The 14,125-nt window shown below is 45.5% G+C and overlaps 1 protein-coding gene across 2 annotated transcripts in view; it reads left to right on the top strand.

The window, feature by feature from the left end:
- Positions 1–13,688, top strand: part of LRP8 (LDL receptor related protein 8) — a 370,766-nt gene extending 357,078 nt beyond the window's left edge. For both annotated transcript variants that reach the window (XM_073593521.1, XM_073593520.1), the window contains one exon: positions 13,101–13,688. In XM_073593521.1, the coding sequence (XP_073449622.1) occupies positions 13,101–13,139 (39 nt within the window). In that variant the 3' untranslated portion in view covers positions 13,140–13,688. The remainder of the gene's footprint in view (positions 1–13,100) is intronic.
- Positions 13,689–14,125: the final 437 nt, after the last annotated feature.

The raw sequence follows: 14,125 nt of genomic DNA, 5'->3' as shown, positions 1-14,125 counted from the left end.
TGTATTTTGGCATCTGTTCACAAATTGATATATGTAGGAATATATCTAATTAGTAATTACAGCGCCCCCTATCATCTCTTCACATTTACTGCACAGTAGGTCTCCTACAAGCAATTTGGGGAGCAGCCTAAATTATCACTATCATTAGGCATTGGTGCGAGGTTTTTTTCCACTCACTGATTAATATTTGAATACATTCCCATTCAGATTATTTACCTGAGCAGCCATGGATGTTTTTAATTTCATGAAAGAAAGGAACATCAATTTAGAGGAGTGCATTCAGCAAAACCCTAGCCCAAACGTAGATTTGGACAGGGGTTTTAAGCAGCTCCAACATGATATGGAAAAGCAGATCAGATTATGGTGGGATATCGCATTACTGCAGATATAAACAGAGAAAAATCTTGCTCCAAGGAGATTGAGATGGGATGTTAGTCCCAACGATGGAGTAGAGAATCTAAGTTTACTGGATGAATGGTACCAGTTTTTTAATGGATGTGAACAGAAGCTCATGCAGTTTATGATTAGAAAAAGAGAAGCAAAAAATATGTTGTTGGAATCTAAAATAGCTGAACTCAAAAAATTGTACCATTCATGGGTACTAAGGATTACCAGGAAGGAGCTACTAAATTACAAACTCTAAATATGATGGAAAAATTAAACAAAACAAGCTGAAGAAATACCGAAGGGACCTTAAAGACTTTAATGAAAATAAAGTTTATAAATTGCAGGAAGATATTAATACCCAGGGTCTAAAGAATTCTCAGTGGAAAGGGAAGTTGAAATAAGAGATATTATGGCACATATGACAAACAACTCTAACACAAATACAAAAAAGGAATACAAACCGCCCAATAAACCCAAAAACCAAGCCAAAAATTCCAACCCCCAACCACGCACTCCCCAGTATTCGGTCCCTACCCATAATAGGTACGCACCATTAGGGAATAGTACACCTGAGTATAATGGGTACTATGATTATGGGCGCAATTATTACCCACTAGGCCCCCCAGAGGTGGATATAGGGGCAACTTTAGGGACAGACCACCACCCCATCACAATTATTACAACCATGGGGCAGGAGGATGGGGATGGAAAAAAACCTTACAGGATCCCTCCCCCACCACCCCAAAATTACCAAAGAGACCACATAGAAAGAGAGGGAACAGAGGAGCAAGGGGAAAGAAAAAGAAACCAAGACAATTAAATGAAGGAATATTCAATGCAGCAGGGATCCAGTTCTCGGAGGAGGAAATGGAAGTCCTAACTCAAGGTTTAAGAGTCCAAACACAAAAAAAACAAACTCAGCGCTGACTCCACGAACAACTCTCAAATGTTCACAGTCTACATAGAAAAAGTTATCTTGCTGTAGGTGCTGCATCTCTCTCAAAGATCCACTGGGTGGCGGACTTAGTCTGAAATATACAAAGAAAAGAGAGCGCACGGCTGCCCTAGTGTAATACCATTTTAATGATACAAATGCAAAATCAAATAATAGAGGATTGCACTCACAAACATGGGACTTAGATCGCATGTACAGAAGGATGTATGTCTCCCTTCCTGGCCTGTATGACTGGTTTGGCTCCCAAAAAGTGGTAATGATGTGGGATGTCACTGCAGATTCTGCTTCCTTATCTCATCAACGTATATGGGAAGGAATTAAAATATTCGAGGACAACAGATTGTAGATAGTCCTGCAGATAAGGGGGGGGGGGGATTATTAGTATTAAGCAAAGAAGATAACAAAGAGGTGCATGGACAATTAGCCGATATTACTACATATAAAACTTTAAATCGAATCCTACAGGTAAAATAAAAAATGGAACTTTACGATTGGGTAAAAAAGGGGTTAGAGAAAAAAATATTGGACAAAAAACAGGCAAAATATCATCTCATTCAACATGCTCCAAAAATACCAGTTATGTATATAATTCATAAAATACACAAATCCATGGATCATCCCCCAGGACACCTCATCATTAGTGGGATTGACTCCCTATACTGTAGGGTAGGTGAATATTTGGACATCTATTTACAACCCTTAGTCACACAAGGGAAGTCATATCTCAAAGATAGCAGAGAATTAATTAAAATGTTACAAAAAATAAATGTCCGAAAAATACCATATTGGTAACAGTAGATATCGAATCTCTGTATACTAATATTAAACAAACAGATGGCCTCAAGGTGGTAAAATGGGATTTGAGTAAACAATCATCATTAAAAGCAGCACAAATTGAATTTCTGCTTGAAGGGTTAAAAATGGCTATGGCAATAACTATTTTTGGTCTCAAGACCAATATTATAACCAAATAAAGGGGGTGGCTATGGGGGCACGCTATGCTCCAAGTGTAGCCAATTTAGTGCTCAATAAATGGGAACATGAGACTATTTACAGTAAAGAGTGGAAGGGTCTTCTATTTTTTAAACAGTACATTGACGACATTATTTTATTATGGGAGGGCCCCCAAGCTGGTTTAGAGTCATTCCTCACCATGCTTAATACCAACCCTTATGGCCTTAAATTTACAGCCAGTTGCGACTCAGAAACAATTAGCTATCTAGATCTAGTCCTAACTAAAAAATCCAACTGAATCGAAACCAAAACGCACTTCAAAGTAACAGATAGGGACGTATCCGTTCCTATCAAAAGTTGTCACCATCCACAGTGGCTAAAAGCCATTCCCAAAAGCCAATGTATGCAGGTGAGGAGAAATTGCGACAACTTAGAACAGTGATGGCGAATCTTGGCACCCCAGATGTTTTGGAACTACATTTCCCATGATGCTCCACTACACTTCAGAGTGCACGAGCATCATGGGAAATGTAGTTCCAAAACATCTGGGGTGCCAAGGTTCGCCATCACTGACTTAGAAGATTACAATAAGTCATTACAAATAGGTTTATTGAAAAAGGATACAGTTCTATAGACTTAAATCACTGCCAAAATATAGGGCGCAACATGGACAGAGAATCCCTTTCAACTACTACCACCAAAAAGACATTCCGGGGTGACCTAGCATGTATTACGGGATTCCACCGGCAATATAGGGAAGTGGAAGGAATTTTTAAAACACATTGGCCTATCCTCCTTAAAGACAGAGATCTTAAAAAGATCCTGCCAAACAAACCCAAATTTACCTATAGGAGGGCCCCTGGGCTTAGAAATAAAATAGCACCCAATATTCCAGATCCCCCTAAAAAGATTAGCACCTTTCTAGATAGAACAGGCTACCATTTTTTAACATTTGTATAGAACACATCATGTTTCTATTTAAATAATAGTTTTTTCATTTTATGCAGAGTAATATGTCATGCCGTTTATAGTAAACATCAATAGCTGGGTTCAGCCTGTAAGATTTCAAGGGGCGGGAGATTGCCGTCTCCGCCAATTGCAATCCAGCTTCAGGCTAGTTAGAGCTTCCTGCCCAGTGACCGGAACACTTCCTGATGACGTAGCGATACGAAACGTACATCAAGGCGCCTTCCGGTCACATCATTTCCGGGTCCCAGCTTCCGGTTCTATCTCCAGCGGCGGTGGAACGCACGCTGATCCCAGCATGAGCAGGACTCAGCGTGGCTCCATCCGACCACATATACGCTATACCATCTAGTGCCAGGACACAGGCACTTGGCAATGTAAGCAGGCATTTTGTTTTTACCATTTGTTGTTTTAATAAACCAAGCAAGGGGCGTGTCCAAGATGGCGCTGGGAGCGGACGTTTAGTACCAGAGCTCCCACTCCGGATTTTTTCCTTCCTACATCCTGGTGTGGATATTGCATTTAAATCCCTGCCATTTATCATTAGAAACGCCCGGTGGCTCAGGGAATGCGCAGATACAAAAAAGGAACCCAGAAATCGCGAGTTCCGGAGCATACAAGAACGCCGCCGAAATTTGGGCCTTCCCCTCCTAAGGCCTGCAACATGGAGACGCAGACCTCTGCCCCGCCGGATGGCGTGATCCAGGCTGGATCCCAGGCGTTTGAGGCTCTGATGCATGCCATCTCCACCTGCCAGTCCACCCTCACTATCAAGATAGACCATGTCCAGGAGGAGACGGCCCTCATCCGTCGCGACATGGATCGATTTAGAGAGCGTGTGGGGGAGGCGGAGCGGCGGATCTCCACCACGGAAGATGTACAAAGAGCACATCATGAGGACATTCAGATCCTCAAATCAAAGGTTAAAGCACTTGAATTCAGGGCCGAGGACGCCGAGAACCGGAATCGGAGGAATAATCTCCGAGTTCTCGGCCTCCCGGAAGGCGCGGAGGGAACGGATCCGGTTGCCTTCATGGAGAAATTACTCCCAACCCTACTACCGAAGGCGCAATTCTCCTCACATTTCTCCATCGAACGCGCCCATCGAATGCCTGCCACCCGGGGCCCACAGGGAGCGCCGCCGCGCACTTTCATTTTCAAACTTCTTCACTACAGAGACAGGGACACTGTCCTCCGCTCTGCTCGTATGCAAGGAGAATTGCATTATGAGAACACGAAACTTCTCATCTTCCCAGATTACTCTGTGGAGACACAGAGACAACGAAAATCTTTCGACCATGTCCGCGCCATGCTCAGACAAAAAGGGATCAAGTACAACATGCTCTTTCCCGCCAAGCTCAGAGTACAAGACGGCGAAAAAGTGCACTTCTTCACCTCCCCCAGAGAAGCTGCCGCGTGGGCTGACACTATCCACAGATGATCCTACTGGGGAAACTGTGAGTACACTGCTGGAGAGGTTGCGGGCTTTTTTTTGTTATTGGGGGGAGAGCCTGACCCTTTGTATATTTCTGCGGACCCCTCTCATGTCATAGTCGGCTGGCGTGGACTAGATGTTCCTCACTTCTTGGGTTCCATGCATTTGAGACTGAGCCAGGCTTCCCCTTCCTTGCGAGCATACCCATTCAACTTCCAACCCGGAAGCAAGCAGGACACCGGAGCGGATCTCTGAACATCACCTCCGAACAGACCTCCCTCATCACTGCGGTCCTGTAAGGAAGAAAAGCTAAACCCCAATCTCCTTCCCGAGAGGGCACTGCGGTCATGTTACTCTATCCTTGAGGAGACCGGTCCCGCTAACTACAGTCACTCCTGTTGTTGCATCTCCCCCTACCGTGCACTTTCTCTGTCAGCTTCTCCAGCATCACCTCGACCCCGGCTGGGGTCGGGGGGTTTATTCGGACCACTACAAGTTTTGTACCCCCGGGGCTCCGGGTGATTCACACCATCTTATCCTTACCGGAACTTAAAGCACACCTACTCTTCTTTGACTCACAGAGGTCGGTTGCCTCTAGTTCACTGCCTCTATGAGCAGCCGTCGGGCTGAAGCAAGTTTGGGGATACAGACCTGCCTCCTGTTCTGGGGGTCGGGTGGGGTGGGGGGGGGTTTGGGGATGTTGAGCCGCGTTCCTGGCTCCCAGTTTTTTATCTTTGATTTTGTTTTTATTTCATATTTTTTGGCAGTGCTGTGGTTGCTCTCTGGGCCTAAAGTAATGTCAGACTCTGATTCGCCTCGGGCATCCTCTGGGAGGACCTGTGCCGAGTCAGGAAGAATATATAAGTTGTATCCTGCTTTTCTTATAACTAAGATGTATATATGCCTAATCTAAACATTCTCTCCTGGAACACACGAGGCTTAAATTCTCCACTAAAACGCTCTTTGGTATTTCAATTTATAAAGAGGCATAGTCCCCATATCTGTGTGTTACAGGAGACGCATCTGATTGGTAGCAAGACCCTCAGTCTGAAAAAACCGTGGGTGGGTCATCACTACCACTCTACCTATTCCAATTTTGCAAGGGGTGTTAGTGTACTGGTTCTGAAAACTCTCCCTTTTAAGCTCCTTGACTTAGTCTTGGATCCTGATGGGAGATACGTATTGATACATGCCTTGATATGTGACACGCCCTGGGTGTTGGTGGGGGTATATCTGCCCCCCCCGGCCTCATTCAGACTCCTTAATTTGATCTCGGGGGAGCTGGCCCGCTTCCCCTCAGATAATGTTGTATTGATGGGTGACTTTAACCTTGTCCCGGACTCTGGGTTGGACAGGAGCTCAAGGGGAGACACTACACGCCGTGACTTGGCGGACTGGGCTGACACGTATGGCCTGGTGGATGTGTGGCGGTGGAGGAACCCTCAGACCATGGCCTTTACTTGTCATTCTGCCTCTCATAGGTCCCTCTCTCGCATAGACCTGGCCTACGTCGCGGCGCCTGTCCTCCCCAGGGTTCGGGACATAAGCATACTCCCACGGGGGATCTCGGACCACGCCCCGTTGCTGTTATCCCTGGAACTGTCATTAGACCCAGCAGATAGACTCTGGCGGCTGTCCAGGTTCTGGATATCCGACACAGATGTTGATTCTCAGTTCCGGAGCACGGTGCAGCAATTTTGGGAGGTCAATCCGGGGTCCGCCTCTGATAATATGGTTTGGGAGGCCTTTAAAGCCTCATCGAGGGGGCACTACCAATCTATTATTGCTAAGGTGAGGAGACTACGTAGAGCAGAGCTTACTAGACTAGAGGCGGAAGCGATCAGACAGGAAGCCCAATATGTCCGTTCTCGTGACCCGCGAGACTACATAGTACTCCAATCTCTTACCCAACAATCCCTTCTGCTACAGACCTCCCTGACACAAAAGAAGTTGTTATACCAATCTCAGCGAATATTCGAGCAGGGGGAGAAGACAGGCCGTCTCTTGGCCTGGCTATCCAGGGAACAATCAGGGGTCACAGCTATAGCACAGATTCGTGACATGGATGGGTCGCTTCATTCTTCCCCAGCGGAAATTAACAAATGTTTCACTACCTTCTACCAGCATTTATATAGCTCACGAGTAATATATGACCAACAAGACCTTACTGACTACTTGGACGAAATTGACATCCCAGTTCTCACACAATCCGCAGCTAACACACTAGACGCCCCTATTCAACTAGAGGAGATACAAAAGGCTCTCAAAATGATGCAGGCAGGGAAGACCCCGGGTCCGGACGGATTCCCGGTGGAATTCTATAAGACATACATGGAGGAGATAACCCCTAGACTCCAGACGGTTTTTGCCTCAGCCTTAAAAATTGGGACCCTCCCGGCCTCGATGAGCGAGGCGGTCATAGTTCTCATCCCTAAACCGGGGAAGGATCCTACCCTCTGCGCATCCTACCGCCCTATTTCTCTCCTAAATGTTGACGCAAAAATCCTGGCCAAGATATTAGCCATCCGTTTAAACAAAATTATCACTGCCCTAGTACACCCAGATCAAACGGGATTCATGCCCGGAAGAGGCACAGACATAAATATACGTAGACTACACACTCACATCGCAGTGGCTGATCAGGGGAGCCCTGGGGTGGTGGCCTCACTCGACGCGGAGAAGGCCTTTGACTCGGTCGAGTGGGGCTACCTGTGGAGGGTCCTCTCTAGATTTGGCTTTGGCCCGATCTTCCTCACATGGATTCAAATGTTGTACATGCAGCCTAAGGCTCGCATACGCACGGGCAGTACCCTGTCGGAGCCCTTTCTTTTGGAGAGGGGAACCCGGCAGGGATGCCCCCTATCCCCGGCACTGTTTGCCTTGGCCTTGGAGCCCCTGGCGGCCCACATTAGGAAGGACAAGTCTATTAGAGGCATCAGAGTAGGTCCACTAGAGGAGAAACTGTCCCTTTATGCCGATGACTCCCTCCTTTATTTGGCGGATGCATCTGACTCCTTGAGGGCTGCCTTGTCTCAGTTTGATACCTTCAGCCGTTTTTCAGGAGTTCGTGTCAACTGGGACAAGTCGGTCCTCTTCCCACTTCACCCTGCCATGCCCCGTATCGACACACGAACACCTCTTCAATGGGTCGAGGAATTCACATACTTGGGCGTAAGGGTAGCCTCGACCCTGGACAAATACCTCGACCGTAATCTAATTCCAGTGTTGGACAAACTTACCAAGCAGTGCACAACCTGGCGTAGACTTCCGCTTACGCCAGTAGGTAGGGGGAACTTAATCAAAATGGTGTACTTACCCAAACTGTTATACTTCTTTCGTCACACCCCTGTCCATATTCCCCGGTCGGTGTTCCGGAGACTCGACAGTATTGTGAGCGAGTTTGTCTGGGCGGGGAGACCTCCGAGAGTGGCCAGACGGACCCTTTATCTTCCCCTCTCTGGTGGAGGTCTGGCCCTTCCGAACTTCCTTATTTACTATTGGGCTGCGGTCTTGGTTACCGTCCGCTGGTGGTTCTCCCAGCCCAGACAGAATCCAGCAGTCACCCTGGAAGCAGCGATAGTTGGTTCATATGCAGCCCTTTCTAACCTAGCCTTTAGGGGATGTAAGGCACATCCGGGCGTCACGACTCCTATGAAAACCACGATCCGGGTCTGGCAGTGTTCACGGGTGGCTCTCCGGGATCCCCTGGTGGTCTCCCCTCACACTCCCCTGTGGGGCAATCCCCTTCTTCCCCATCTAAATACGGTGCCTGATCCGGCGGCGTGGGCGGTGAGGGGGGTTGTCACCCTTAGGCACGTAATGCCGAGGGGGAAGATTCTAACATTCCTAGAACTAAGACAAACATTCAAACTCCCCCGATCCTTCCTATTTAGGTACTGGCAGCTCCGGCATGCTCTAGCCGCCCAGTTTCCTTCTCCAATTACTCTAGATTCAGATTCTATAGAGCGACTTCTCACTTCAGGGCTCCTGCACAAACCTCTCTCCACCCTATACATGTATTTCACAGTAGCTCTTGACACGGACACCTCACACCTGATGGGAAAATGGAGGTTGGATATCCCTGACCTGGACGAAGACATATGGGAGGAGTGTGTCTCTACATTTATTTCCTCTATGATAGCCTCTAGAGACCGTTTTGTCCAACTGAAATTTCTGCACAGGGCATACTACACCCCACAGAAGTTGGCCTCCATCTATCCCTCTCTCAGCCCACTCTGCACAAGATGCTCCATTGAGAGGGGCTCCTTCTTCCATATGGTCTGGACTTGCAACAAGATCCAGCCCTATTGGAGAGGGGTGGCGGACGTATTGACAGACTTTTGCGGTGCCCCGTTGACACTGGACCCTCTTGTCTTTCTACTTAGCTACCTGGGGGATGTGGAGGGAGACCGTCACACTAAACTAGGCTTAACCTTTGCCCTCTATTATGCTAGGAGAGAAATCCTCCTGAGATGGAAGGGTACTGATCTCCCTACAGTAGCCTCCTGGAAAAGTGCGATTAATAAAGTCCTTCCTTTATATAAGATCACATATGAGAGCAGGAATTGCCCTGAAAAATTTGAGAAAATATGGTCACAGTGGTCAGATGTCTGACTGAACTCCTGGTTTATGTGAATATGATTGTATCGTGTGCATTGTTTGGTGGGGAGCTGGGGGCGGCTATGGGGGAGCCGGGGGATTTTTTGCCCCCCCCTCCCCCTTCCTCGCCCCCCCTCTTCCTTTCCCCCAGACTGAAAATACCTTCCACTCTCCATTCTTCTGGAGGCGGAGTGGTGGGACCGATCTTGGAGCCGTCCGGGACTACTGTCCGCTCCATAGTATACACACACCCCTCTTTTTGTTTGTACCGTTCTATTGCTTACCTGTAACTAGCTATAGACGTAGTTCACACCACAGGCTGTCTTCCACCCTTGGGTATCCTGACCTCAATGCTGCCTGAAAATGAATACTTTATGAAATGCTGTAACCTGATTGCAAACACTGTACTCCTCATGCTACTGCTGTTTTGTATTCTTATGATTTCTGTCAAAATAAAAAACCTTTTTCTGTTAAAAAAAAAATAAACCAAGCAATATTACGCTATTTGGGTCCACTTTGTCTTTTTCTCAACTCATGTCACCCGCTGTGGGGGAGAGGAGAACATAGTGTTGGATAGTCTGAGATACCGCACCAAGCTGCAAGGTAGCAGCACAAGCGAATTCAGACCTTCTTTTTGGGTAAAGCGGTCATGGCTGTTTGGTGAGCAGATATTTTACTAGAGCACTTTGGGGGGTGTTGGATGTTTGCAAGCGGTGGAGGATATCTACACACATTGATTTACCAACCACGTTTTCATTTTTTGAACAATCACAGATGAATGTGGACTTTTTAATTTATAATATTCACAGTGTTATGCATATTTAAGTTTCTGTATATTTAAGTTAATATGTATTTTGGCATCTGTTCACAAATTGATATATGTGGGAATATATCTAATTAGTAGTCACAGCGCCCCCTATCATCAATTCACATTTATTGCACAGTAGGTCTCCTACAAGCAATTTGGGGAGCAGCTTAAATTATCACTATAATTAGGCATGTAGTAGGGCATATTGTCTCCTTTTTGTTTGTTTATCCCTTTCATGACTAAGCCTATTTTTGAACTTTTGATAAAAAAAAAAAAAAAAAAGCCTATTTTTGAAATTTGGTGTTTACAAGTTAAAATCCGTATTTTTTGCTAGAAAATTACTTAGAACCCCTAAACATTATATATATTTTTTTAGCAGAGAATCTAGAGAATAAAATGGCGATTGTTGCAATATTTTTTATCACACGGTATTTGTGCAGCGGTGTTTTAAACGCAAATTTTTGGAAAAGTGACACTTTCATGAATTTTAAAAAATCCAAACAGTAAAGTTACCCCAATTTTTTTTGTATAATGTGAAAGATGATGTTACGCCGAGTAAATAGATACCAAACATGTCACCCTTTATAATTGCACGCACTCGTGGAATGGCGACGAACTACGGTACCTATGAATTTCCATAGGCGACGCTTTAAAAATTTTTTACGGTTACCAGGTTTGAGCTACAGAGGAGGTCTAGGGCTAGAATTATTGCTCTCGCTCTGACGATCGCGGCGATACCTCACATGTGTGGTTTGAACACCGTTTACATATGCGGGCACGACTTCCGTATGCGTTTTCTTCGCTGCGCGAGCTCGCGGGGACAGGGGCACTTTAAAAAAATTTTTTTTTTTTTTATTTATTTTATTTATTTTTGTACTTTATAAATTGTTTAAAAAATTTTTTTTTTTTTTTTACTTTTATTGCTGTCACAAGCAATGTAAACATCCCTTGTGACAGTAATAGGTGGTGACAGGTACTCTTTATGGAGGGATGGGGGGGTCTAAAAGACCCCCCATCCCTCCTTTACACTTCAAAGTATTCAGATCGCCGAAAACGGCGATTCTGAATACTGTGTACTGTTTTAAATTCGGCGCCATTGGCAGCCGAGTAAACGGGAAGTGACGTCATGACGTTGCTTCCGCATTTACAACGAGAAGGCTGGAACGAAGCCACTCACAGCTTCGTTCCAGCCCGCCCCCAGCCACCGAAGGCAGCCGAATGGACACCGGGCCTCCCGATCGCACGGGAGGCCCGGTAACGGCGGCGGGTGGGGGGGGATGTCCCCTCCCGCTCCTCCGGTATAACAGCCGAGTGGCTTTTAGCCACATCGGTTGTTATACACGGGTAGCCGATCGCCCGCTGTAAACAATGGTACCGGGATGATGCCTGCAGCTGCGGGCATCATCCCGGTATAACCCCGGAAAGCCGAGTACGCATATCTGCGTACGTTCGGCGGGAATGGGTTATAATTAGGCATTGGTGCAAGGTTTTTTCCACTCAAAAGGAAATGAGAGGATATAATTCCAATGTGAGGAAAGTTCCCTCCTAGACAGTTGTCACAGGAACAGGTGTCAACATTTGAAGATTTTCCCTTTTTTCTTGTTCTGGCAGCAATGCAAAATTTTGGATTTAGCTTTGCTTTTGTTTCCAATGACACTGGTTATCAGGACAGTTGGAAAGCATGGATCTTCCCAATGGGGACATACCCAGCAATAAAAAATAGGAAGTGGTTTTAACCCCTCACCACTCTATCCAAAAATTTGCCCAGAATTTTTTATTTTTTTTGGGGGGCAAAATAAACACGTGTTCAACCTGCCAAAAATCCAGTGAGAAGCTTTCTGTGCCCAAGCAGTATTATAAGCCCTGTGCAGTTCTTCTCTGAATTGCAGAATACCTGGGAATGCTGAAATGTAAAACTGCACCTCCTGGTAAGCGAGCTGTAAATATCAAGATGTGAGGGCCTATATGTGCCCTATATTTACCTTACTTTGTGCACTGGTCCAAATCATTTGGTGGAGGGGGGATTACGGTGTGGGGTTGTTTTTCAGGGGTTGGGCTTGGTCCCTTAGTTCCAGTGAAAGGAACTCTTAAGGTGTCAGCATACCAAGACATTGTGGACAATTTCATGTTCCCAAGTTTGTGGGAACAGTTTGTGGATGGTCCCTTCCTGTTCCAAAATGACTGCGCACCAGTGCACAAAGCAAGGTCCATAAAGACATGATGAAAGAGTTTGAGGTGGAGGAACTTGACTAGCCTGCACAGAGTCCTGACATCAACCCGATAGAACACCTTTGGGATAAATTAGAGCAGAGACTGCGAGCCAGGCCTTCTCATTCAAAAGCTCACAAATGCGCTTCTGGGAGAAAGGTCAAACATTCCCATAGACACACTCCTAAACCTTGTGGACAGCCTTCCCAGAAGAGTTGAAGCTGTTATAGCTGCAAAGGGTGGGCCAACTCAATATTGAACCCTACGGACTAATGCCCTGTACACACAATCCGAACATCGATGACTTTTTTTGCTTGCTAGTCGCAAGTAGAAACTGAATAGGTTATGAAAAAATCCAGTACGACAGAATAAAAATTCGCAAGTGATGTATTGTATCGGATCCTCACCGCTCGCATCCGTATGCACTGAAATTTTTCCCCTTCCTTTTCGCTCAAACTAGGTACCAGGCAGTGGTGTCGCATTTCCCTGGGCTTTTTGCCCTATATATTGGTGCTATATAGGTCAGTAACAATAATACTAATAGAGCGATATTTTTTAGATGACATTTAAACAATGCAATGAATTAATAAGCAGAGATTAGCAACCATAATGTGTGTGACAGTCACGGTTGTCAGTTGTAGGAGAGAACAGGAAGAGACACCAGCTGTGCTACTGATGGATCATAGAATCCTTTCCTGAAATGTGGCTGAGAATTCCCTTTGTTGTATACCTCCTGACTCTTCTTCCCCCATCATCCTCACTTCATATTCTCATTCTTGTTTTTGCAGCGAGTGGCATTGAGCTTGGAAGATGACGGATTGCCTTGAACACAGAATCGCGGTATGACAGCCTCTGCTACACACTGAACATGACAGAAGCCATCACTGGTTTTATGTCTCCCAGCTGGAAACACGTCAAGGATACTGTACTACATGACATTCCACGAGACCCGACAGCTCCGCTACCAACATGGGACCACACAAAATTTGTCACGAGTCGCAGCTCTCGCCTGACACGGGACGACAAGATTCCGCAGGCCCAGGCAACGGAAAACAAAAACGCACACTCTACAAACAGCCCAGTCCCTTTCTTTATTTATTTTGCTGATGGACAACCACAAAAATGTAAAGTTTCAAACATCCAAAGGATGTAAGGGTTTCTATGTATAATCTTTTATACAGATTTTTACTTGATCTTCACCCGAGGCATGCCCTTCTCGCTCTCTGTATATAGCCGCCTTCTGGCACAACCTACCGTTTTAAAATATTATATTTATAGAAGTTTTTGTTTTTCTTTTTTTTTTTGTTTTTTGTACATAACAAAACTTTGTGGTTCTCCATCAACATATGCATTAAATTAATGAGGAAACTTTAGAATTTTCTTTTTTTTGTAGGATATTTATTAACCTGGGTGTGTTTGGGGCCATCAGGGAGGGAAGGGAGGTGCACACTGTAAATACAAAGGGTGAGAGTATTTATTTTTTGTATGTTCTGGGTTTATATGTTCGCAGTAAAACTCGCCTTCTGCCTAGGTCCACCTGTTTTGTTACAGTCAAAGGGCATTTTCTTGCTACTGTTTCAATCTAGATTACCTTTCTCAGCCTGCGTCCAGAATAATGTGAAGATTATAATCCAGCAAATGAAAAAGTGACATAGCTAAAGCAGAGAAAATATTTAGAGCAGAGTTGTGAATGAAATGAAAGTAAAAGGAATACATTATATATAATGATCTTGTGAGCCAAGGATTTAACTCGTAGATTTGTGAGTCGTAATTAGCAAAGACGCTTGAGGTTTAATGTGTCAGTGTATCCAAA

Source organism: Aquarana catesbeiana, linkage group LG07 (assembly GCF_042186555.1).
Source record: "Aquarana catesbeiana isolate 2022-GZ linkage group LG07, ASM4218655v1, whole genome shotgun sequence".
NCBI classification, from domain to species: Eukaryota; Metazoa; Chordata; class Amphibia; order Anura; family Ranidae; genus Aquarana; species Aquarana catesbeiana.
This window is presented reverse-complemented; position numbering and strand designations above follow the sequence as displayed.